At 34.6% G+C, this 27,828-nt stretch overlaps 2 protein-coding genes across 2 annotated transcripts in view; both read right to left on the bottom strand.

Moving 5' to 3' along the window:
• LOC140058184 (plexin-B-like) overlaps positions 1-27,828 on the bottom strand; it is a 161,059-nt gene that overhangs the window by 7,254 nt on the left and 125,977 nt on the right. The window lies entirely within an intron of this gene.
• LOC140058664 (plexin-B-like) lies at positions 1,174-20,359 on the bottom strand. The gene is made up of 14 exons (XM_072104358.1): positions 20,167-20,359; positions 19,621-19,749; positions 19,201-19,313; positions 18,746-18,863; positions 18,276-18,432; positions 17,640-17,736; positions 9,572-9,686; positions 8,980-9,114; positions 8,006-8,107; positions 6,606-6,693; positions 5,084-5,250; positions 3,386-3,558; positions 2,225-2,324; positions 1,174-1,325 (listed from the first exon to the last, which is right to left on the bottom strand). The coding sequence occupies exons 1-14, from the start codon at positions 20,347-20,349 to the stop codon at positions 1,323-1,325; spliced, it is 1,680 nt and encodes a 559-aa protein (XP_071960459.1). The 5' UTR covers positions 20,350-20,359; the 3' UTR covers positions 1,174-1,322.

Here is a 27,828-nt window from a genome sequence, read left to right as displayed (position 1 = left end):
CTCTATCTCTAACAATTTATTCAATCTTCTATCGACTAAAGCCGAAGTATAGTCGTTATCTCGGGACCGTTCTATGGCCACCACCAGGTAGGCTTACTTCATTAAGGCTTCTATGAATGGATGTACTGGTTGGGAGCAGGAACGCTAGTAGACCAAACCCAGTACCGTTTTGATTACGATCAATCGGGAAATTACCTCATGACGTTATATAGGCCTAGGTGCCGACATAGGACTCTAGCAGGAATGTACTTTCTAGTCATTTCTCACATTCAAAATCTACACTTTTGCACTAACAAACTTTTCCTATTTCTACATCCTAAACTGCTTTTTATTTTTCTACCATCATACCTTCTATATTTTCATCCTTTATCTATTATACGATATAAACAGCATTACACGCGTACATCGTAACGCGAGCATTTCATTCTATACGCATACGCACTTTTATCGAACATAATTTAAACCAAATCATACATACAACGATAAGACATCAACCGATTCAGTTCAAAACCAGTTTAAGGTAAACATTTTAAATTTAAATTAATTTATGTTTCTATCCACTCTACCATTTTCATATAAAGATATTGTGGAACCACGTCAGGTCAAGTTCAATATTGAATATCGAAACGTGGCAGGCTGAAGGCGCTTGACCTTTGACAAGATCGCCTAAATTTTTAATATATTAACTTTACAATACTTAGTGTTGTATATTCTGGTACAGCCGCTCCATAATCTCTTTGCTTTTCTTCCTTATATCTATATTTTTTAATTTATACTAACAAATATCTTTTTTATTAATATAATAATAATAATATATCAAAAATGTATTAAATAATATTCATCGCATAATATGCAATCTACGATAATTTAATTATTTGATATAACAAATTTATTAAATACATAACATCATTGGAATAAAAAGAACAAATCACATATCTACACATAATCATAACATCGTATACTCTATCTCTAACAATTTATTCAATCTTCTATCGACTAAAGCCGAAGTATAGTCGTTATCTCGGGACCGTTCTATGGCCACCACCAGGTAGGCTTACTTCATTAAGGCTTCTATGAATGGATGTACTGGTTGGGAGCAGGAACGCTAGTAGACCAAACCCAGTACCGTTTTGATTACGATCAATCGGGAAATTACCTCATGAGGTCTCGGGTCCATTCTATTGTCGCCACAGATTGATATCTTCATCAGTACTTCTATGAATGGATGATTCGGTGGGAACACGAACGCTAGTTGATCATACCCAGTACCGTTTTGATCGTACGATTAATCGGGAAACCACCTCACGACAATATCTTTTCTTTTACTAGTAGGAATGAAAGTAGAAGAGAAGAGTAAAATTGCATTAATTTCACTTTTATCTTGTTCTAGCAGGAGTGAAAGTAGACGAAAAGAGTGAAATTGCATTAATTTCACTCTTATCTTGTTCTAGCAGGAATGAAAGTAGACGAAAAGAGTGAAATTGCATTAATTTCACTCTTATCTTGTTATAGCAGGAGTGAAAGTAGAAAAAAGAGTGAAATTGCATTAATTTTACTCTTATCTTGTTCTAGCAGGTGTGAAAGTAGAAGAAAAGAGTGAAATTGCATTAATTTAACTCTTATCTTGTTCTAGCAGGAATGAAAGTAGAAAAAAGAGTGAAATTGCATTAATTTCACTCTTATCTTGTTTTAGCAGGTGTGAAAGTAGAAGAAAAGAGTGAAATTGCATTAATTTCACTCTTATCTTGTTCTAGCAGGTGTGAAAGTAGAAGAAAAGAGTGAAATTGCATTAATTTCACTCTTATCTCGTTCTAGCAGGTGTGAAAGTAGAAGAAAAGAGTGAAATTGCATTAATTTCACTCTTATCTCGTTCTAGCAGGTGTGAATGTAGAAAAAAGAGTAAAAGTAGAAGAAAAAAGTGAAAGTAGAAGAAAAAAGTGAAAGTAGAAGAAAAGAGTGAAAGTAGAAGAAAAGAGTTAAAGTAGAAGAAAAGAGTGAACGTACAGTAGAAGAAATAAGTGAATGTATCTTCACTCTTGGCTGGTTCTAGTGTTCATTTAATATCATGAATACCACAAGTTTACAACAAATATACATGATTACTGTAGAATAAACATTTTAAAATAACTTTAGTAATTATATAAAAATATTTATTAAGGTTGACTCTTCTTTCTACATTAAGGCAAGATTAAAACAATTGTGAAATTTGAGTGAAAAAATATACCTGATAGAGTATGACTACAGGTGCGCTTGTCTTTCCTTGAACAGTTATGATGACTTCACGTTGAGAGACACTATCAAACACAGGAGCTTTACATTTCACACTGTGTATAGTAAATAATAGAATTTTCTTTTTTACTGATATACACCACAAAAATAATTATAATAAAAAAAATAACATGCAATGTTACTCCCAATGTTGAGGATGGATCGCAATAATGCATGGCACATGATGCTTAATAAACGAACCAATCAAATAGTTTATGGATTATGTTACGGTTACGGTTAAGGCAGGGGCGCCGTTTACCGTACCTAAAGAGCCAACAACAACCTCGGCAAGGGTTCGAGGCCGACTCGCTCCTAGTTCTGGTGGTGGAACAAGTCTTCTCGGATAAGGACTATAAACCGTAGGGCGAGTGTACACAGTTATGACCTGTGTGTACTTTAAAGAAACCCAGTTCATTATTCGAAAAAGAGTAGGGGGTTACCCCGGTGAACTGGTTCACACAATAGCCCCTGTATCAGGGGGATTACCACCTATGTGATAGGACAGTGATTAATTCACTATTGGTAATCCTTGGCCACATTGCCTAAAGACATAAAATAAATAAATAAATAAATGTGTGATAAGTTACAGAAGTGTTGTGTATTTCATCTCATGTTAGTGGTGGTTTTCCATAAAAATGCTTTTAGAAAATGTTTGTATAAGATGAGACAAATTTGAGGCATCTTAACATGGTAGCACAGAGTTGTCAAAGATACCCGTCTGTAGGATGGGTATCAACTACTTATATTATGATCTGTTTTGCATTACATCAGTGAAAGCTGAATACATACAGTAGCAATCATAATATATTTACTTGTTGTCCATACACACATTATCACAATACACAGAAAGAGAGGCATATTCGGTTAAACTGAGGGTATTACCTGTGTTGTGCACTGAACCATGAAATAGGTTTGGTTCACGGTTCAATCGCCATCTCTCTGTGTTCTAACTTATGGGTTGGATTACATGAATATAGTGCACTATCTTCCGGATGAGATGTTATTCCGTTGGTCCTGTATGAAACTTGGCTTATGTACAGCTTGAAGGATCTCACCAGAAACAAGTACAGACTTAGTGCTACATAATTAATGTTAAATTAAATTTTATTTAAAATACCTTTGTAAAGCTATGTTAAATCCATCAGCAACTATTACACATTCTTTGTTATCTATCATAAAGTTGTCAATATCTGACATCATCTGTCCAAAATCAGTTCCGAACAGTTCAATGACCTCTGTGAAATCAGGTTCAGGTTGAGTAGTTACTGTAGCAACTGAGATGGGAAGAGTCTGAAAATAATATTAGTAAAACATAAAAGCATGATGGATATTTAAAAAAAAACAAACATGATTGGTATAATCACAAAAAAAAAACCATTGGATATTTTGGAGTAAAACAATTTGCTCAAATATCATATACTCTTTCAGTACCCTTTTCTTCTAATCTTCTAATTTTCAGACTAAATGTTCTGCCCTTTCTGCGATAAATATATACTGTAATGTAAATTACACACTACTAGATGGTACGCGAGCGAAGCGAGCGTACCATCTAGGTCGTGCCCACAGATGGTTCTCGAATACACAGTAATTTCAGCGTTAAAAAACTGGCGATTTCAAATGTACAATAATGCAGGACAATAATATATGTCGTTTACATGAACGATTAAATAGACACTGTGATTTATGTACTCAACTAAAATTAGCACCCTGAGAATTACTTCCGAAAGAGAAAGTTGTCACAAAATGAGACCAATTGTTTAAGTCAAATTTAAACAAACTTAATTTGTGTTTTGTATGTAACATTATGGTTGAGAGATGGGGAAGAGGATGGGTGCAAAGAGGAACAATTTTTAAATATATTCTTTATTTTGTAACGAAATATTAATTAACATGTTTTACAAATAATATACCACTAAACACAGTAAAACATTGCGATGTAATACTTTGTTGAAACTTAACTATCACCGTCGTAGTCGATTGAAATAGTACAGTACATGTAACGATACACTACGACGTATGTTTATATATAATGTTAAACAATTTGTGAAAACCACCTCTATTCGGGGCAAATCATAAATTCGATTTAATCGGTAATAAATATTAAATTACGGTGACTGAAAACGCTAGCTCATTATCCGTTTAAAAAAAATTATATCCAACCTCTGCAGCACAGATTGAAAAAAAAATGGATCGAATTTCTGTTATGAGTATACAGTACTTTCCTTTACGACGCCTGAGGGAATAGACACTTGTGGAACGACACAGAGATTGGAATGTTCCATTCATCGCAAATCAATACATTTGTATAAACGTATATTAAATCTATCAAAATAGTATTTTTTTAGGAAAACCGGCCTGTCTTCAACATTATGATACTGTACTCGAGCTGTTCAACCGGTTTTCAGCTATTAAAAACAATTATCGTAGGAGGAGATAGGAAAATGCGAAGCCTCCTCGCATTTTTGTGGCGGGTATTTTTCAAGATGGACATCCATTAGACAGTGTATACCACGATCGGAAAACACCCCTATCTGGGGCAAATCGTTGAACCTAAATTCGTTTTAATCGTCAATAACTAATTATCTAACTTAATTTAATTAGTAAACAGGGTTACATCAGGTGGTTAAAATCAGTACCGAAAGTACGAACCAACTTTACATTCTAAAGTAAGGCGCGATTTACCGAATTTTGCCCTTACGTAAATTTATATATAGATGAACGAGTAATAGAGGGCGACTAGCAAACAACATTTCAAACAAATTTAAGTTAGGCTAGAGTGCTGGATTTTAAAGGAAGATAAAATGATTCAAATTACCTGAATAATGACAGGTGATGGACATTCATTCACTATTGATGAACACAATGGACTGTAGGAACATTGGTCTCCAGTACACCAGACACAATCAAGTCCAGACCTAGTGGTGTTCATTGAATAGCATCGACTGCAGTCTGGACGTTGAACACTACACTTGTACAATGTGACTGGTAAATAAAAGTAGAGAAATTAAATGTAAAAATGAAGCATTAACTGACAAAATATCATATCATTAGCATATTACGAAGGTGTCACTATCAGTTATGATCTTGTGACTTTGTTTTGAATATTAAAATGCCAAAAACAACATAAAAAAAGAATGATACATATTTTTATCATATTTTGACAGCGTTCGTATAAAATGGCTGTATGCTAACACATGATATTTAATAAATTGGTTTTATTTACCAGGTTTTGAAAACACGTCTCAAAGCCTGGTTGGATGAGAGTAGATAACATTAATATTATATATGTATTATGACAAGACATATGTCATGATAACATTTAAGGATAAACTAAAAACTGTAACTAATAATTATTCAAACAAATACACATTATCCATCCATTATGGGTATAATATTATTTGCACAGAATGACACCAGAACAATAAAGGGAATGAAGTAGGGGTTTATAGTATACAAACAAATTGACTGTAATTATATACATCCTGTTGTTTGAACAATGTGGTGTTGAGTCAATACTTAGTAAAGTAAATTGTTGTTAAACTTCCTGTTTAAAATTTAAACAACCATTTAATATGTTCATTAAAGAACAATTGTACTATGTTAAAAACACTTAATTGTCTGTCAGTGTCAGCTGAAACCACATCTCTGAATATCTGAACCAGGAACCTATCATAATGTTCAAATGTTTTTATTGTATTTACATGTGGACAGTTTGTCTGAAATCAAGTTGAACAAAAGCGTTGAATTCTGTTTATACTTAACTAAAACTGTATGTAAAATTTATTTGGAAAACCAGACTTTCAAGAATATGACAGTTTGGGCGAGCTTAAAGAATTTTCAGTTGACTGTTTTTAAGCTGTTAATAACTGTATAATGTTCTTTTTTTTGGTTAATAACTGTTTGAATAAATTATCCCTAATTTGTAGCATAAATGAGACAGATTTGTGGTTGTTAAATGGCATTCACAAAATAAATAAATGTTTGTGCATAATTTGATTGATTGTAGTTAACCTTGGGTGAACTACAGTAGCATTCCAAAGCTTGAGCGGTTCTCAGCATTTTGGGTAATCTTACCGTTTTTTTTGTCCACTATACACCGCACACTGATTTACTGGTTTTTTGGGAGCACAAAATAAGCAGAAACAGTCAATATAAAAATAGGGTTGTTAAAGAGGTACTAGGAATACTGTATTTGTTTCAGGAGTTACATTTTTTTTTAATGGAAAATTGAACAGGGGTATGTGGATATATGATAACAAAATGTATGATGTTATGTTTACCAAGTAAATAATTGATTTAATGATATTTATCAATGTAAACAATCAGGTGAAACCAACCTTGATAAGCATTGTCAATTTCATTGTCGTTCCAAAATACTTTAATATATGCGTTTACTTCCTGCTTGTCCTTAGCTGTGTAGTCATACTAGATAGAAAGAAATGTTTTCCAAAAAGCCATTAAAAGTACACAATAATGCCAAAATGAAATATGACATTTACAGGAAAATTATACCACAAAAACTTCCTGAAACTATGGAACGCCGTTTACGCAACATTTCGATGATATGAATTTTATGACGCGATATGTGAATGAAATGCATCGATATGAATTGAATGGCGCGATATATGAATGAATTGAATGCTTTGAATTTATTGTTTTGAATGAAATGTTTTGAATGAAATGTTTTGAACGAAATGTTCTGAACGAAATGTTTTGAATGAAATTTTTTGAATGAAATGTTTGAATTGAATTGAAAAGTCAAACTATTGGCGGCGTATGTCATTCCCGTTCGCGATTTTTTTCTCAACCTCTTATGCCTAAGCCTGGGTACCCTCATCTCTTTTCCACGTTGCCTTTACAGAGAATCCTTACAGACCTGGATTTGGAAATATGTATTACACTGTTTCAGGTCTGTTAGCATTCTCTGTAAAGGATCCATATTGATGACAGCGTGGAAAGGAGATGAGGGTACATTCAAAACATTTCATTCAAAACATTTCATTCAAAACATTTCATTCAAAAAATTTCATTCAAAACATTGCATTCAAAACATTTTATTCAAAACATTTCATTCAAAATATTCAATTCAAAGCATTCAATTCAAAACATTTCATTCAAATATCGCGCCATTCAATTCATATCGATGCATTTCATTCACATATCGCGTCATACAATTCATATCATCGAAATGTTGCGTAAACGGCGTTCCATATGAAACAACAAGTTTTTGGAAGTGGAGTTGTTATCGAGAATTCTAGTGTATATGAATTAACTAACATGGTATTGGTAGAAATAATTATTAAGTAACAAGCTAGATACATCCATTCATTTTAAAATAATATCTCTATCAATTTTTGTTTTGTGGTTTTTAAAAATAGATTTAGGCCTAAGTTTAATAAATAATTATTACAGAGTAAATTTATGAATAGAAAATTAATAAAAAAAACTTTATAAACCACTTCTAACAAAATCAGAAAACATAAATTTAATTACATATAGTTATAATAACTTTTTGTATATCTCTTGCTATTGAGATTAATTATCAAGCACTCTTTAACAAGAGGTTTGTAAGACGTGTATGTACATGATAAGAAGTACCATGGACATATAGGTCCATGGTTGTACTACAATGTGTCAACTTTAATGTAATATCTTTGTTTCATTATGCATTTGAAAATGTAACTAAATGCTATTTGATTTGATGCTGTTCAAATGTCTTGGTTGCTACTATACTTACAGTGTATTGTGAACATGTGATATTTGAGTTTGATTCATCAACTGTTGCTGGAATCCTGACAGTTTGTGTTTCAATTTCCAACTCACATTCATAGCTGTTTATCTACAATAAACAGCTCAGACAAATAAATGAACATGTATAATCTAGGTAGGTGTATATTGGTGTTTTTCTACATTATGAAGTAAACTTTCCTACCTATTAAACAATTCTATATTAATACCCAACTGTATCTCTTGCGGGAATTGATTCCTGGAACCTTAAAGTAGACGGAAATCTCACACACATCTCACTACTACGCTTCAAGTTCCTTTAATTATTTTATAATTAAGTTATTTATATAATATTGTGACCCATGGCTAATTAGCATATTGCATGGTCCTCCTGTGATTAAGTAACAACTCTGTATTTAATGAACAGTGTGCTATTGTTCGCTCTCTGTTCGCTCACGGCTGGCATTGAGCTTATATGTATATGTTAACACCAATATATGATTTTCTGAGATTTAGTTGTTGTCTGGCCATCTTACTCTAACAATATTCATTGCAAACTAAAAGTATCAAAACTTCATTAATATAGTACTTAATCTACAAATTCATTGAAGTTTTTAGTAGTGCACTTTTACCAGCTGATAAGTTTTATAAAAAGAATTTAAGTGCAAATTGCCTGCTATAAAACAGGAAGAAAGTTTAAATAACTTAGTCTGTCAATGGGTAAAACTTCTTTTCCATTCACATTTTGAATGGAATATAAACATTGAATGGAATAACATTATTGGTCAGTTGAAATCATGCAGTGTATTATCATGACTATACAGTAGTAAAACTCAAGAGTTGAAAAAAAGTTTATTTGTGGAGAGTGAAAGGTTTTTAATTTTCAATAAATGAATGAATTAAAGTTCAGTTTATTTCAGTGTAAATTATCATGGAGGAAATAAATTATGAAAATTCATAAAATTATCAACTTTAAATGTTTACCTTTGTAGCATTTGGTAAATTCATAATTGGTATTCTGACTTCTTTCCGTATATTTGCATGAATAAGTTCCTCATTTGGTTGATAAATTTGTGGACATGACCCTTGACCTTGAAAACCATTTGGTGGTGATACTGCCTACATATTTAAACAATAGCTTATAAGTGATAACAATAACATAATTAAACATTTTGGATGCAATAATTACATAGATAATCTTCTGTTTGTTTTTCACACCGATAACTGTAGAGGATATAATGGAAACTGTTAGTGTTAATACGAACCGTGGTAACTACTGTAAAATACCGACAAACATCACTACAATATAAAGAATACTCCATTAAGTTCTATACCTCGCACCCAATATTCCATCTGCATAGATTGAAGTATCTTGCCTAAGGACACAAGGCATGCATCAGCCACATCATACTAATAATTTCCATTAGTGTCATACTGAGCAACCCATTCGCACCTTGCCCAACCCCTTCCAAAAACAATTAGCCTATACCATGTTGTCTTAAAAAGTGAGCAATAGAAGTTCAGCTTCCATTTGATTATACAGAACAAAAAGGGAAAAAAAGTCATAATTACTTACGTTTCCATTAAAAATAATTTTGTCGTCTGCTGTGCACAATGTTAATGTATTATGGGTACATTTATTGTCGTAGACACACCAATCACAAGTAAAACTTGAAGCACATTCAGAACAGCTACAGTATTGAAAATAAAACAAAATAACATTGTTAAAAAGTAAAATATCTTTTACTTATTTTGCACAACAAATAACAAAGTGCCAATCATTACCTCCGCCAATGAGGTTATATTTTCACCCCTGTATTTTTGTGTGTGTGTGTCTGGGAACAGCCTGGAGGCCACAGTTTTTATCCGATTCTCACCAAATTTGGCCGCAAAGGGTCAGGGTCAAAGAAGAAGGTCCACAAAAAAAGAAATAAAAAAATAATAATAATAATAAAATATCATAGGGGCCGGGAATTTTACAGTAGGCGGAAGTTTGTACTTTCAGAGTACCCTCTAGTTATCTTATGTAATGTCAACGATATAAAGATGTTATTAAAGATAATTATTAAATCATATACTATCATTTTTCTACTCCTCAGGGGACATTTTACTGCCAAACGAGGGGCACTGTTTTAACACTGCGGCCAACCCTTACAAAAGGAACACCTAGACTGGGCCTCAAATCACTGAATTAACATAATGATCTATTGTATTTATTTAACAATTCTGAGCACAAATGTAAACAGTAATTTGTTGAGGTAATGACCAGTGCAAACGCATCACAGTTTGCTAAAGTTTAAAAAGGAGATTTTTTTAGATCCCAATAGTGTCCTCTAGGGGTCTACTGTATACTATTTTGATGTATATTGTTAATATTACTTTGAACAATGGGAGAAAATAATTCACAGTACATGGTACGAAATTAACCCAGTAACTGTTTTTAAACATGGTGTGAGTATCACCCTGGGAAAATTTAGTCAAAATAAGTATTTATGATGAGGCCAAATACAATATATAATTGAGTACCGTACAACTTAAGTTTGGTCTCTCAACAGCTATGTTTTAAAAATGTGTAAATACGCCACATAAATAGTTTTCTATTACAATCTAAACTAAATTCCTTCCTGTAGTATGATTTATGACATATACAGTCAACTTTCTGTCAGTTAAAATTAGAAACTAAGCTGGAAAAATCACAATGTTCTTAAGAATCCAAAAGTTCTGGATATTTGTTGGAAAACCTTAGTGTGCTCTAAGGTGTTGGCATGCTTTTATAAGCAACCAGATATTTATTTTGTTTTTCAGAAATGTTGGAACAACTCAAGAGCTTGATTGATACTATTTTAATTTTCAAAACATAATTACAAATTATAAGAATAAAGATGATTAAAAATAGTATTTCATTGCCTTACAAACTCAAGTTGATTAAGGGGACCTTTCTTTTATTTGATTATAAATAGGGCCTAATGTAATACAAATAAACTAAACACAACCCATAACTGATAAGTTGATAGTTCCTTGTTGCAAAATGTCTTAAAACTAAGTTTTATTGGTTAACTTTAATGAAATATTGTATATCTGATTTCAAATACTGAAGAATAAAACAATACTTATTAAGTGTTGACACATTATGGTTTTAAATATTTGATTCTGTTTATTAATTCCCTCAGAGCTATAAATATGTGTTATGTTCACAATCCAAAATATATTTGAAATATAAAGAACCAATCTCGTATGCTTTGTACATGTTGTCACCAGTGGTGGCGCCAGCGGGGGGGGGGGCTACGAGGGCTGTAGCCCCCTCGTCGGGGAGCCTAGCCCCACGTCGGGGAACGCGAGTACTTTTCGTCGGGGAATATAATATAAAGTAAAAATCATTCGCGTTCACTTCGTAGCTTCAGCGACTAGAAAACCGCGAAGTTCCATTTTTGTTAAGTACGTCGGAGGGCTATTACACTTTATTATGCATGCATTATTGCCAGCGATCTAATAAACAAGAGGTATGCACTTGTCTGGCGGTGTCCCTTTGTACGAATCGTTTAACATTGGGCCCGGCCCATTGCGGTTTACGCGTGATACAGAGGTGGCGCCAGGATCTTCCCGACGCGGGGGCTACATTCCCTGACGAGGGGGCTATGCGAGCGAAGCGAGCATCACAAGGCTGGGGGCCAGGGGCCGCCAAGGGCCCCCGGTGGGGGTCCAGGGGGCGAAGGCCCCGGAAGCAACGCGTTCTAGCGTCATTTGAGGTCATTTTAATCAGATTTAGAGTAGCCATTTTTTCCATTTTTTATAATGCATAAATAAAATACTGCGTGCAAAAAACGATGCGTGATGACTGTTTCAATCCATATTTTTCAATTTAAAAAATAAAAGTTCAAAGAAATTTAGAAAAATAGAGTTGGAGGTCCTGGAAATTGGACTTATTATACTTCAAAACATGAAACAAAATATATAAGTCCCTATCATGGTTGTGACTGAGCTAAGAAATGTTTGAAAAATAGAGATGTTAGGTCCCGGAAAATGCACTTCTTGTACTTCGAAATATGACCAGCTTTATTGTTGGGGCTGAGCTAAGAAAATGTTTCAAACTAGAGCTGCAGGTCTTCAAAAAATTGCATTTTATACTTTGGAAACATCAGGCCTAGAGGCTTAAAAAACGCAAGCGTAGACCTTTTTCAGTCGGGGAAATAAGTTTATTCCTCCCAAGTGTATGCCTGCGTACCATCTGGAGTTCCGAGGGGTGTCACGAAAGCTCAGACCCCCTAAGACCTAAGATCACGAAAGCTAAGACCCAACACCTAAGATTACAAATATTTATCTTTCGCACCTGCCTTGTATTTTAACTCCCAACATTTTTATTCTGAATACCACACCTTAGAATTGGCACTTTCATGAAAAAGAATCACATAAAAAGTAACAAATACATTTTTAAATTGATGATTTTACAGACGTTTTTCTCGCACACAAAATGACTAGCCTACAGTACAGTAGGCCTACCCCATGGGCCATGTTCAATGTTTTTGTTTCTATGGAACGTCAAAAGAGCAAAAATTATATAGAGGGCTGAAAACTCTGTGGAGTCCATATCTACAGTGTGGATGGAACAATGTAAAATTAAAATTGTTATGATAATAGTATAATCATGCAAGTACGAAGAAATAAATACTGGCAAATAAATTGTAATTTAAAAATCATGATAAGTTTTTTTGTTTCGTTTTCTTTCTGTTTTTATACTTGTACTATTATTGTTGCTCTTTTGGCGCTCCATAGAAACAAAAACATTGAGCATGGGGAGCTCGAGGAGTTACATTGTCATTACAGTATACAAAGAAACACATCTGTAAAATCATCAATTTAAAGGATTTATTTATATGTTATTATGTGTTTCTCCTTCTGAAAGTACTTATAAGTCCTAATTTTAAAGTGTGGTGTTCAGGATAAAGTTAGTCAACAAATTTGGAGTCAAAATACAAGAAAGGCAGGTGCGTAAGAAAAACATCCTCTGAAGCAACACAATGGAGTAAATATATACCAACAACAAGTTTGTTTGTTGTAAAGAAAAAATATACATTTACTCAACGGGCGAAAATAATGTGAGTTTATCTATGTTTTTCGGTAGTATTAAATTATATTTATGGTAATAAATGAAACCTACTGTGTTTAAAATTATGTATGGATAAACAAGTATTGTTTTTAAGCTGTAGTATATCTTAGTATTTGTAATCTTAGGTGTTGGGTCTTAGCTTTCGTGATCTTAGGTCTTAGGGGGTCTGAGCTTTCGTGGTCTGAGCTTTCGTGACACCCGACTTCCGAGTGGTGAGAGAGTCATGACATACAAGACATTGAAAATTTAATAACTTAGCTATAATAAGATGTTGGCTAAGCGAAAATGGCATGTTTTTTTGTTTAGTAATGGATGAAATATTTATTTTAGGTGCCCCACGGTACAAAAGGTTACTTGTAAATTAAAATATTGGTGAACATACGAACAATTAACATAATTCGTTTTTGCTGTAGTGTAGCGTACGTCGACACAGTACACAACGTAACCGTCGGTAAACTTCGCCTGGAAAATAACTACAGTACACATTTTGGTCCCTGGATGGAACATGATATCACAACCCAACGTTGAACGATTCGTACAAAGGGATACCGCCAGACAAGTGCGTACTTGTAGCTATTGTTTAGTAGTAAGTTAGATCGCTGGCAATAATGAATGCATATAAAGTGCATAATATCACTCTGACGTACTCTCACGGTCAATGAAACGTCGAAGTTTTCTAGGCGCTGAAGCTACGAAGTGAACGCGAACGAATTATATTCCACGACAAAAAGTACCCGAACCGTCGGTAAACTTCGCCTGGAAAATAACTACATTACACATTTTGGTCCCTGGATGGAACATGATATCACGCGTCTCGAACGATTCGTACAAAAGGATTCCGCCAGACAAGTGCGTACCTAGCTAATGTTTAGTAGTAAGTTAGATCGCTGGCAATAATGAATGCATATAAATTGCATAATAGCACTCTGACGTACTCTCACGGTCAATGAGACGTCGCGGTTTTCTAGGCGCTGAAGCTACCAAGTGAACGCGAACGTTTTCACGCTGCTGCTCTAGCCCGCTACGTCACACGAGATGACTCATTCATTAGATGAAATCAAGCAGCTTTATAGTACTACACTTTGACATTTTTGTTAAAATGGAAACTCCACTATAATTTATTGGTACCACCTGTTGAATCCAAAAACGGCTGAGAAAAGAGTCTAATGACAAATCCCAAAGCATTCTGGTATTTATGAGTCCCATGATATAATTCGCTGTCAGATAATCATTGAATTATTATCAAAACAGTCCATTGAAGTTTTTGTTTGTAATAGGATACTTGAAGTATCTAGGCGTGATGAAGTGACCCCCAGACTGGACCTTAGCAATACCAATAAGCGAGCAGCGTTTTTTGTAAGAAATATTCTTGTTTATTGTATATTATATTCCCCGACAAAAAGTACCCGTGTTCCCTTCGGTAACCGTCGGTAAACATCGCCTGGAAAATAACTACATTACACATTTTGGTCCCTGGATGGAACATGATATCACGCGTCTCGACCCAGTCGAGTGCGTACTAGCTATTGTTTAGTAGTTAGATCTCTGGCAATTAGTAGTTAGATCTCTGGCAATAATGAATGCATAAAAGTGCATAATAGCCCTCTGACGTACTCTCACGGTCAATGGAACGTCGTGGTTTTCTAGGCGCTGAAGCTATATGAAGTGAACGCGAACGTTTTTTACTGAATGTTATATTCCCCAACAAAAAGTACCCGTGTTCCCCGACGGGGGGGCTAGGCTCCCCGACGAGGGGGCTAGAGCCCCCGTAGATGCTACGCTTGTGGATGCATTCCCCTCCAAATAAAAGGTAAAAAGGGTAACTTGTTTAGGCCTCTATGTCTGAATTTTTTTAAAGTATAGGTGTAATTTTTGAAGACCTGCATCTCTAGTTTTCAAAATTGTCTTAGCTCAACCGTCCCCAATTATAGAGCTGGTCATGTATACTTACCGTACATTTTGTTTCATATTTCGATGTACAATATACAGTCAGTGCATTGAACCTAGAACTCTATTTTTTCAATTTTTTTAAATATCCATGGTAGGGCTGGTTCTGGAGACGTACCGGTATATATCTTGTTTTATGCTTCGAAGTATAATAAGTTAAATTTCCGGGACCTAGCTCTACTCTATTTTTCAGAATGTTCTTAGGTCCACCCCAACCATGGTGGGCTGGACCTATAATTTCGTTTCATATTTCAATGTTTTGCAGGGACCTAGCAGCTCTATTTTTGACAATTTTCTTAGCTCTGGTTCTGTAGACTTATAATTTCGTTTCATTTATCAATATGGGCCTATATAAATGCAATTTCCAGGTACCTAGCAGGTCTATTTTTCACAATTTTTTTAGCAGCTGAACACTAATGGTATGGCTGGTCCTGGAGCCTTATATATTTTGTTTCTTTTTTTCGAAATACTATAATCCAATATCCGGGGACCTAACAACTCTAGTTGTTTAAATGTCCTTAGCTCCATCTCAACCTCGGTGGGCTTGTTCTTCTATAATAGACTTGTAATTTCGTTTTATATCAATGTATAATTGCAATTTCCGGGGACCTAGCAGCTCTATTTTACAAAATTTTCTTACAGACCAGGCCATGGATATCTCGCGCATTTACAATTTTCGCACCCCCAGACAGCAACCTGCCTACGTCTCTGCGATTATAACGATATACCTCTTGGCCCGTGGGTAGGTTTTACGTTCGCGTATATTTTCTATGATAGGCACATATTGAACTTTAAAAACTTCATTTTTAAATTTGAAAGAATGGATTTACACAGTCATCGTACCGGACCTCTTGCAATATGTTTTTCACACAGTATTTTATTTATGTACCATACAAAATTGAAAAAATTGGCTACCCTAAATCTGATTAAAACGGCCTCAAATTACGCTATAACGTGTTGCTTCCGGGGGCTCCCCCACCTGGACCCCCACCAGGGACCCTTGCCACCCCCCTGGCCCCCAGCCAAGTGATGCTCGCTTCACTCGCATTGCCCTCCCGTCGGGGAATTTAGCCCCCGCGTCGGAAAGATCCTGGCGCCACCCCTGGTTGTCACAATTGTGACATAAAGTTGTATATATATTTTGCTAGTCCATTTTTACTTTCCCTTTGTTTTTCACTATTTGAACCTTTCTTTTGTTTTAGGAAGCTACTGTGTGAAGCTAGTGAAGCAGAGTATTTGTGTTGCAGAGAAGGATTGTGTGGAGGTTGCTGATTGGAGAAGAGGTATAAGAGTTAAGTTAGTGTGTGAGTTGCTGATTGGTGGAGAAAGATAAGGTGGTGGCATGTGTATAATTGAGGGAATTTGGGAAGAGATGAAAAATGAGAGGAGACAGGAGAAGGATGAAATGTTAAGCAAGAAAGGGATAGGTGAACGAACATTGGTATGAGAAACAAGACGTACAGTGGAGAAGAAAGTAATTGTTGTGGTGATAAAGCAGAAGCATAAAGTAAATAAAGTGAGATACATAAAGTAAAATACATAGTGAAATGGAAGTAATCCTATAAGGCTGTACTTAAATGTAGAACTGTTAATTGTTGAGATTACTGAAGATTAATTGAAATTTTGTATGTAAATTGAAGAAAGAAATAACTGTTGGAAATAGTAGAATTAATTGAATTTAAAGAATTGTTGAAAATATTGAAGAGTAACTTTACGTGAAAGGAGAAAGAAATAATTGGTCGGGGAGCGGATTGCAGTACAGAACGACATCAAGAAACATTTTAACTTTCTTTTTAATTTATTTATATGTAAGAAAATAGTTGCAGTTTGGGAAGAATTATAATTGGTAATACCAGCAAAACAGGAGCAGAGGCGTGGGAGTTGTTTAGTTGCAGAATCGTTTTTATTTTTCTAATTTTTTTTGTGTCAGCGTAGGAGAGAAAACAAAAAGGAACGATATTGTGGACCTTTATTATTCGTTTAATTATTCATCCTGTGATATTATTGTATTTGAAAGGGGGGTTTCTAGGATTTATTTGGCAATAAGAAGATTGTTGATATTTTGTCTGGAAGGATTGGGAAATTTGGAAAATGGTATAAATTGTATTGGGAATAGGGATACTGTAAAGGGCGATTGTTTGAGAATTGGTTGGTTTTTTTTTGTTGCATTACATTTCTTGTTACATTATTGAGAGTTGTCCAGTTGTGGCTATTTACTGTTGTTTGTTGTTGGTGCAAATGAATTATATTTTCAAAAGAGCCGTGGTTGCTGCTGTCTGACACATGTTTGTACAGTATCGTATTACACAATTACAACTGTCCCATTACAACAATATTATCAATATTTTATTTTAATTCCTATACTTTACATTACATTACAGTTTATGTTTACATTCTGGTGCAGTAGAAACTAAATAAACATTTATTTCCTTAAAATAATGTGTCACTTGAATTTTAGATCCTTTTATTTTGTTATTATCTTTAGAAAATGTGTGTTTACAATAAAAAATGTGATAGTTTAAGTAGTGAATTTGAAATATTTTAAATGTTTATTTTTTACACATGCTTATAAAAAAATTCAGTCAGTACTTACGAAGTAATGGCACTGCAGTCAAAGAATGTAAAGTCAGTGGAAACAAAATCAACATCAGTTACAGATGAGTGAACTGATAAAATAACATCTACAAAAGCTGTAAACAAATTATTTAGAGGTTAGCTAATGTGTAGGCCTAGGCCTTAATTTCAAATGCATTTCATGGGTAAATACAAAAAATCTCTACAAAAAACCTAAATGTAATATTTAATTACTTACTTTTTCCCGAGGTAGATAGGTTTAAATAGTTGGTGCAAATAACTACCAAAATATGTTATGTGCCCATATATGGAGAGGATGATGTGATATCACTACCATATTTGGGCATATCACTACCATATTTGTTTTGTTAATCTAGTTTGATAGTGTAGACAGAGCCTAAGATATCACTAGGTTAAAACAAGGGTCACTTTGGGGGATCCCCCTTGTTGCCAATGTAGAGTAGTGACGTGTGCATGATTTCTGTACTCCATGGTGTGTGTACAAAAACCTATTTCCTCATGAGCTATTAATAGTATACACCTCCTACTGAGAAGAATGCATACCATGTGTGAAATACTAGCCACTGCTACAGTTACATTAAATAAAGAACAATAAAACAGAAAGTAAAGCATATTAGCATAATGTTTAACTCACCTTGGCTGGTTGGTATCTGTGGCACATGTGATAAAGGTGGTGAATTACAAGTCAATGTTTCTCCATCTTTTATTGCGGATGATTGAAAGTCACCAAATGTACAATTATAATTTTGGTTGATGTTTAAAGAAGGAAGTTGCTCAACAGTTACAGAAATCTATGAATAAACACATTTAAGCTATGAAGTTGCATACATATTAAAACTTGTTATTATATAAATGGATAATTCCCTTTTTGAACAAGCATCACAAGCCAGATGTACACTGGATCTCCAGCCAGTTTTGAGTCCAGAATTACTATGGCTAAGGATAGGCTTGAACCCTAAGATAGATGTGCCGATAATATAGATATAGTTTGTACTAGTACCCCTGCCTTAGTAGTGCTAAAATTCTCCAGCCAATGGCATGTTATTTATTATTAAATATTAAAAGCCTAGAAAACAATTTAATAAATTGTTCTTTACAACTCACGCTGATATTTTCAAAAGTTTTAGGGATAAAAGGTGGTTCAACATTTGTAATCTCAATGCATTGTGCACTGTTGCTTGGCAACCAGGGAGACTGTTGGCATTCTTTAAATCTGGTACATCTAAAATAAAAAAGACAAATGTAAGTGCTATCTGCACTGAAGAACATATAAATTCTTTATTTGTATTAAGATTTGTTTTAAACTGTTTAAAAAACTATATATAAAATAAAATAAAAATATTGAAGAAATAATTAAGCCTGAAATAATTTAGCATTTAGACAGTTACCTAATTTCTAACATTTATTATAATTGTTTGCAAAAATATCTGAAAAAGAAAAAAAAATAAAAAAACAAACAAAAATATCTTAATAATTTGTCGAATGCATTAGGAAAAGACAAAATAATAATTTGGGATTGAAAAAGAAAAGAAAAAGAAAAGAAAAAGAACTCTATTTACTTTTTGTGTAGTGTACACCATCCACAATAAGGATCTGCATCTAGTTTACCTGGTCTGATACACTCATCACATGTGATAAACTGACTGCAGTTTGCTACTTGTAGCTTGACCAACTAATCAAAAGTATAAAAACATTAAGCTATTTTATTATCAATTCACGCAAAGGCACATTTCGGTAAATTTTTTAAATAGCATGAAATAATAAAAATAAATGTAAAATCGTGTATTTTCAGGATGTTTTACTGCTTTTTATTCTTTTGGTGATTGTCCCGGCCTTTGTGAAGAGACGGGGAAATTTTTTTTTTTGTTTTATCAAATATTTATATATGAATGTTCAAGGAAAATATACTATGTATAAAACAAAATCAAATATTAAAAATAAATTATGATAAACATAACATAAAATTAGAATAAACTGACCTTATTTGCTGTGAGTGCTATTACATAATAAGATGTTTTATCTATAAATGTGTCTGATCTGACCTCTTGACCTGTATCTATGGTGATAGTTTCATACGGTCTAGATGATGTTTTGTTTGTTAACTCAGCCTGACAAATTGGAAGAAAATAACTTATTTCACAATACTTAGGACCTGCCTCATTATTGTAGGAATGCTAAGAGCTATTCCTAATTAGGTCATGTAAAGAATGTTCATCCGATGCAGCACATCCGACGAATGTTGGTTTTTTTTTCTTTGCTGAAGGAAATGCCAAAATTGTAATCATATTTATATAAATTAAGTCGACAGGGAAAATACTGATACACAAAACATAACAATCATACTTCATTTTTTCTTTGTTGTCCCCAAGTGAGTTTTAAAAGACATACATTATTTGTTTACGTGCCCTTTGCGATTTCTTTGTGGACACTTGTTATATTGAAATAAAAAAGTGTATTTGTATCTCTGTAACTTTATAATCAATTTCAAAATTTCAAATTGAACAATTCGTAGTAGGCCTACTAACCTTAATAAGTTGTCCATTACCTGTGCCTATGAATGCTATTGTACGATTCTCTTCAATTTCTGTAGTGACTGATGTTAGTATTTTATCATTAACTGTTAGCAATGCCTCTGATACTGCTGCTTCTGTGTAGGTACCTTGTGAATAACGTCTGTATAGTTGCCTACCGTCATTTGGAAGACTCATCAATGACTGAACATCAGCAGCAGTAAAACTGAAAGACTTTCACAAACGTACAACGTATTATGATAACAGTAAGCATATTATTGTCTTTTTATCTTTAATGTTTTTTGCTACCAACTATTTTTTAACTTTTGCAACGTTTTAAAGTTGTAACTGTTCAGGCACATTGGTAATTTCAGCTTTGGTAGCTTTAAATCTACGAAAAAAATAACGTGATTGCTAATTTCTTTTTACCAATTTTATCGCTTTTATCATTTCCCCCAAAAAATATTATAGTAAGACTTCAATTTACAAATTTACAACCAAGACAATCGTTTATTCTACAATTCTGTATAACTAAATTAATATTGTGATGATAATTTTAGGTTATATAATGTTCATTAGTAGGCAATTGGCAATGTCTTTAAGTCTATTTGTTGTATATGAAAAGCAGCTCGTTGCTTTCTTACGTCGTGAGGTAATTTTCCGCATGATCGTAATAAAAAACGGTACTGGGTTTGGTACTCTAGCGTTACTGCTCCCAACTAGTCATCCATTCATAGAAGCGTTGATAAAGCAAGCCAGTCAGTATTTTTAAATCACGACTGAAAGCCCATCTGTTCTCATCCGGTATTAATTAACTTATTCATTCATTCATGTATTCCTTCCCCGAAACCTTGACTCAGAAATACCGGGATGGTGTCCGGCGGAGGATAGTTTAACCGTAGCTTAAGTTAGTGCATGCTTCATTTACTCTCTATTCTTAATTCTGGCCCCGAAACCATGACTCAGAAATACCGGGATGGTGTCCGGCGGGGGATAGTTTTACCTTAGTTAAGCATAGTTAAGCTTAGTTACTTTTTTTTCCACATTATTGATTGTCTCCATCCCCGAAACCTCGACTAAGAAATACCGGAATGGTGTCCGGCGGGGGATAGTTTATTACCATTAGTTAAGGTCTAATGTAAAGTACCTAGAGGGGTCAGTGATCAATTAGGCGCTATATAAATACTGTTTATTATTATTAATAAACACCTATAATCATAAAAATGTAATAAAAGACCAAATTGTGCTGCAATAAATGTGTTATAATACATATACATAATACATTGTTGTAATTGGTCAATTTTGAACTTTGACCCTTATATCTAGAAAAAGCTTCCTATCCTGATCGATTACCTTCCATATTCGTAATGTACGGAAAATTTTGGTCTAGAAAAGTTGGATGGCAATTTGTCCCCTTTCGAGTGGTGATTTCTCCTGCCACCGGACTATTAGGTTCTTAATAAAATCATGATCATATAATTTCTTTACGGCAGTATCTGGACTAGAGCTCTCTTCAAATCCAAAGATTACATTTTTTTTTCCTTTCGATCTTTCATTAATATCTTCACATTTTAATCAACAAGCTCAGAAACCTCCTCATTAAATTTACCAACATGATAATCTACCTTACTAGACTTCTTGGTCAAGATTCTAATCTGATCTTTATTTACTTTCACATCTTTCTTCACCTCATCAATATCCGATTGCATTCTTTCCTGTCCGATTTTAATGTCGCCGAGTAAGGTCATAATTTTGTTTGCTAATGCAGAACACGTTCTGCAATACCAGAAAAACTAGGATCATCATTCTTTAACCAATTATATTTTACCTTAGATACTTGTTGACAAATGCAATGAAACCAAAATTGGAACACACCACCAACACGTATCTTGTGGTACCCAGGATGCGATTTTTTTTTTCGTACATAAGTTGGGGACCCCCTCATGAAACGTCACAAAATATACATGAATAATTCATCAGTTAAATTTGTTGTTCCGTGTGCACCCAAGCGTATAGCAACAAGAAGTGATCTGATTACACAACAACCGCGATACGATTCTTTCTACTTAAACAAACTGTTATTGATCCAAAAGAAAACCGTAAGATACATAGCAAATGCTCTCCTTTATCCCATTCCAATCCTTTATTTTCTTCATTTGGTCTTCTTAAAATTCAGGATATTAACCATCTTCAACAAAGTGTTTTCCTCTATTCATGGCTAAACTCGATCCTGCCATCACACTTTAATGATTTATTTAGTTTCAATCTTAATTTTCATAACCACAGTACTCGAAGCGCAAATCAAATACGTATTCCTTTTTTTAAAACTACTTCTTTTAAACATAGCATTAAGTTCACTGGTCCTAAACTTTGGGATAACGTACCAGTTAATATAAAAAGTGCTTTGTCTAAGAAGAGTTTTCCTTTTAAATTGAAACGGCACCTCTTATCTAGTTATGTTTAATTATCCTTTCACTCATTGTAGTTTTGATATTTAGTCTTTTCGGTACCCTGAATCTAAAAGTCTTCATTACTGTTTTTGTCCTGTTTCCGGTTCCCGTGTTGTCCTGTTTTTTTTTTTTCATTTTCTATGGGCTGCCTTATACAAGCTTTGCTTTTTAGGAATGTTGCCCCTCTTATTTTAAAAATTTTTACTGTTAATTTTTATTTTCTATGAAAGACAAGAGAAATAAATGTTACTTTGATTGATTGATTGATTGATTGAGGCCTAGGATTCTAGGTCAATTCACGTGATTGCCTTCGCGCACCTCTTCTTCACACACACGTCCACTATGCAAAATGTGTTGAGGCTAATCGACACCTAGGCAAGACATTAAACTAAGTAGTAATTGGACATAGCCCAAAGAAAGCTTAGACCCACAAGAATAAAGAATGTGTATAATTTGTGCACTGTAATTTTTTAATTCTGCTATCAATTATCAAACAATATGCATGTACTCAAAGGAACTTTAAAAATGCGCGTATATGAACACATGAGATGGGAAGATTAGACCCACGAGAATAAAAAATGTATTTTTGTGTAATGTTTATTGTTTAATTTTGCTGACTTATTACTCGGACTGTGTCATACCTAACTAACACACACGTCACACACACCAACACAGCTACTACTAGAATAGACATGGGTTTAGAGACTAGTAATTAGGCCTAATAGTATCATTAGAAACTATAATTTTAACACGTAATTCTTTAGTAATAAATTATATTAAAAACACCATAAACTAAAGGCTGATTATTTCGACAATCCACACAAAACGCCGCTATTCTATTATGAAATAATCGCACGCGGCAACCACAGCGGAGATAGGCCTAGAATCGTACCGCACTTGTGTAAACTGTAATCACTTCGCTATACGCTTGGGTGCACACGGAACAAGAAAATTTAGCTGATGAATTATTCATGTTTATTTTGTGACGTTTCATGAGGGGGTCCCCAACTTATGTACGAAAAAAAAAATCGCACCCGGGATGCAGCCACATTGGATATCTGTTATTCCAATGTGAAAAACGCGTACTCGTCGACGAAACTACCGAACTTAGGAGGATCACAAACTTAGTTCTCCGAAATATAAGCCCCTTGTACAAAGACAGAAACAGAGGAAGATAGTAGTGAAATGTTGGTCACCGGAAAATATTGATCGATTAAACTTGACGCCACCAACTGGTCTGTTTTTACTGAAAAATCGTCAGATATAAATGAATTGACAGAATCCGTGAGTTCATATATTGGTTTCTGCACAGATATCGCGATACCGTCCAAAGAAATTAAGTTATACAGCAATAACAAGCCATGGATCACTCCGAGTGTTAAAGCAATCATCAATAGGAAAAAATCGAGTTCAAAAGCGGTGACAAAGATCAACTTAAAATCATCCAACATGAACTTAAACGTGAAATAAAGGAACAGAAACGTATATATAAGAAGAAAATTGAAAAAAATCTCGGTGATAACGACGTAAACAAAGTTTGGAAAGGCATGCGACAAATAAGAGGTTATTCAAGCGTATCAATGCCGGGAAGTAACAAATAGTAATATGAATGGACAATACGCAAATAAACTTAACAACTTCTACAACAGGTTTGACAAATATGATTTTGCATCTGAACAGAAGGTTATCAAGGACACCCTACTATCAAATCACGACGCCTGTGCATACGAGTTCCAAACTGATGTAGCTGAAGTGAGGAGATATGTTTCCCGCCAGAAAGCTTCTAAAGCAACTGGCCCGGACTTTATCTTATCAAAAGTTATTAAAACATGTTCCTCACAGTTAGCTGGAATTTTTAATACCATTTTTAATGTTTGTTTCTTAAATCATTTACTGCCCAACATTTGGAAAAAATGTATCGTCCCTGTCCCGAAAAATAATAGTGTCAAATGTATGACCAATTGCTTTAACCTCTGTTGTTATGAAAGTGTGTGAAAGGATTGTCCTCAATAAGTTAAAGCCGTTAATCTCCCAATATTTAGACTCGCTGCAATTCGCGTACAGAAGTTCACGAAATACTGAAGATGCTATATATTGCTTAAACTCGAAAAGATATTATACTCTCATCTTGAAAGCGTAGCTAAATTCGTTCACTCTGTGAGAATCATATATTATGACTTTAGCTCCGCCTTCAACACTATCCAACCTCTCCTAATTAATAAATTGTTTAATATGGAACTCCCGCACTCACTAATATTCTTTATATATAATTTTTTAGTAAATCGTAGTCAATATGTTAAGTTAAGTACAGGAGCCATCTCGGATTTAATTTTTACAAACACAGGCGCACCCCAGGGTACGGTGTTAGCTCCATTTCTATTTTCAGTCTATACCGCTGACTTTAGATCTAATGACCAAACCTCCTGTCCTGCTATTAAATTCGCTGACGACACTGCTCTCATTGGTTAATCAGGGGGTATGATGATTCTCAGTATATTTCAGAAATTAAACGATTTGTAGAATATTGTGATTTAAATTATTTGGAATTGAAAGTCTCAAAAACCAAAGATATGGTGATAGATTTCCGGACTGAAAAGAGGGTCGAGGCTAAATACGTGCTTATAAAGAATACTAAAGTAGAGAGGGTATCTAGTTTTAAGTATCTGTGGGTGGTTTTTGCTGAATATCTGTCCTGGGAGGAACACATAAATTAAATTATAAAGAAACTAAATTCACGCATGTACTGCCTACGTAAACTACGCTCATTTAATGTTGATAGCCACATCCTTCGTATGTTTTATTTGTCAGTGATTAGTTCTGTTTGGGGATATTGTCTGTTGGGTTGAGGTTTGGAATGTTGGTAGGGGATATAGGGATAGAATAGACAGGTTGGTGAGGAGGGCAGGGAGGATGGTTGGATGTGAATTACCTGTGGTGGACTGGGTCTATCATGAATGGTTGCGCAATTTGTTTAGAGTGATATGGAATGATTTTAGTCATCCCCTTAACTCGGACATTGCCGACTGCCTTATTAGACCGGCAGCCCAGAGACATTTGGTTAGATGAGCTAGGTACCAATATCTGACTATTTAAGTGTGTTGTGGGTCACTTGAAGTCAATGAAAATGGGAGTCTGCCGGGTACACCCTGCTGCGTCTAGACTGGGGGGGGGGGGCCCAAAACGTGCTAAAAAATCGGCCCCGGTTAGATGAGAGAGATAGCACCTAATTTTACCACCATGGGATGCCCATTGGCATCCTTATAACAGTATCACAAATGACAGACTTTTGTCTGCTGTAAAAGGCCCGCCAGACCCCCCCCCCCCCTTCTCCCCCAGGGAGGGCCTAAAATGGGGTTAGCATAGATGAGTGAGGTACCACTCAAAATTAATGCCAAATGAACAAGTTGTGTTCATACAATACTAAATGGATGACAACAGACTAATTGTCTGCTGCATCGCAGACACCTGCGAAGTTAGACTACTCTCCTTTCCCCCACTAGCCCAGCTTAGATATTATAGATACCACCAGCAACCAATGTTACATAATTTAGCACATTGTAAGCAATACCAAATGACCTATTACAGACTAGTACACTGCCTTGGCCCTGGCAGACCCCTCTAAAGTTCGATTAGAGACCCCATTTACCCCAAGTATGGCGTAGCTTAGATATTGTAGATACCACCAGCAGCAAAAAAAACACCTAAAACAACATGTTTAATTTAATAAAGTTTAACTAACACAAAACAAAAAATATATCACATCAATGACGATAAAATGATCATTACCATTCTAAAAGGAAAAATAGTTTAAGAGTTTCACTTAAAACGTATATAAGCCAAATATATATAACAAGTACAGACTCGGGTAAATTTTTTTTTTCTCCGACGTACTGTTTTCCACAAATATTACAGTATATGAGATAAATGACGTTTTTGGTTAAACGATATTAATTGATTGTCTTATCCGAATAATGCGGCCAGTTTGGTTACTCTTAAATTTTTCATTAGAACCAACCAATGAACAAGTTTTGCAAGATTTGCCTCAAAGGTGACTTTTTATTTTGTCAAACTAGTTTGATAGTGTAAACATAACTTAAAATCAATGAACTGTTTCATTAGAATATGAGATTTCACAATTAAATTAGGATCTGACTAATATATCACGAAGGTTGGGAGGTCTACGAAATGCAATAATGGGTGGTTCCGGAAAAACAGTTCTGGGAGGTTCTGTGGACTTTAGAATGAGCATATGTTTCTCAATAAATTAATAGCCCGTAATGGAGGCAACCTAGGGCGATAGGTTGTGACCAATGGCACCAGTCGAATTTGGCTGACGTAGTTTGTACGTCAGTGTTTGACATCGAGGAATATTTTTTGCTTTCTTTATAGCAGTTTTGATGCATTCCTTCTTGTAATTTCTATTCCGGAGATGTCCGGTTAGTTCTTCGGTACGATTCTGAAAATCTAAATCTGAAGAACAGATGCGTCTGACACGTAATGCTTTACTGTTCGGTATGTTTTTAGTACAGTGTTGGGGATGACAACTGCTAGAGAGCAGGTACATATTTTTATCCGCAGGTTTACGGATAAAAAAATCAACGCTACTAGTGGATTTGGTAGCTGTAAATTTGATAGTTGGGTGGGCTGAATTAATATTGAGAAGAAAAAATTACAAATTAACTTCACCATGGGTCCAGATCATGCAGATGTCGTCAATGTATCTATATATATTTTATTTATGGCGATCCTGTTTTTTCTTTACACTGTTGGATCTTGAATAAATAAATAAAACCAAAAAAAGTGGTTTATTAGGTTGGAGGGACAGACATTTGGCCTCAAATTGTCCCATAAATAAATTTGCAAAAGATGAGGCCATTTGTGCCCATCGCTGTGCCATGAATTTGAAGGTAAATAAAATTGTTGTTGTTAAAATCAACATGACCTGTTCTCATAAATGAGCTTTAGTAGGCGTTTTGCCTGTAATTTGCTTGTAATTTAAAATACATGCGTCAGCTCCTTCTTTGTGAGGGATATTCGTATACAACGATGAAACATCTAATGTAGTCAGAAATTTGGTTAATTTTGCGGATAAAGCCCGTGGAGTTCTGAATGTATGAAGGGAGATTAGTCACATATGGTCTAAGTAAATCATCCCCATATTCAGAAATTTCCTCTGTAGCAGTGCCATTGCCCGAAATAATGGGTCTACCAGGATTGCCTGCTTTGT

The sequence above is a fragment of the Antedon mediterranea genome, chromosome 9 (assembly GCF_964355755.1).
Source record: "Antedon mediterranea chromosome 9, ecAntMedi1.1, whole genome shotgun sequence".
NCBI classification, from domain to species: Eukaryota; Metazoa; Echinodermata; class Crinoidea; order Comatulida; family Antedonidae; genus Antedon; species Antedon mediterranea.
This window is presented reverse-complemented; position numbering and strand designations above follow the sequence as displayed.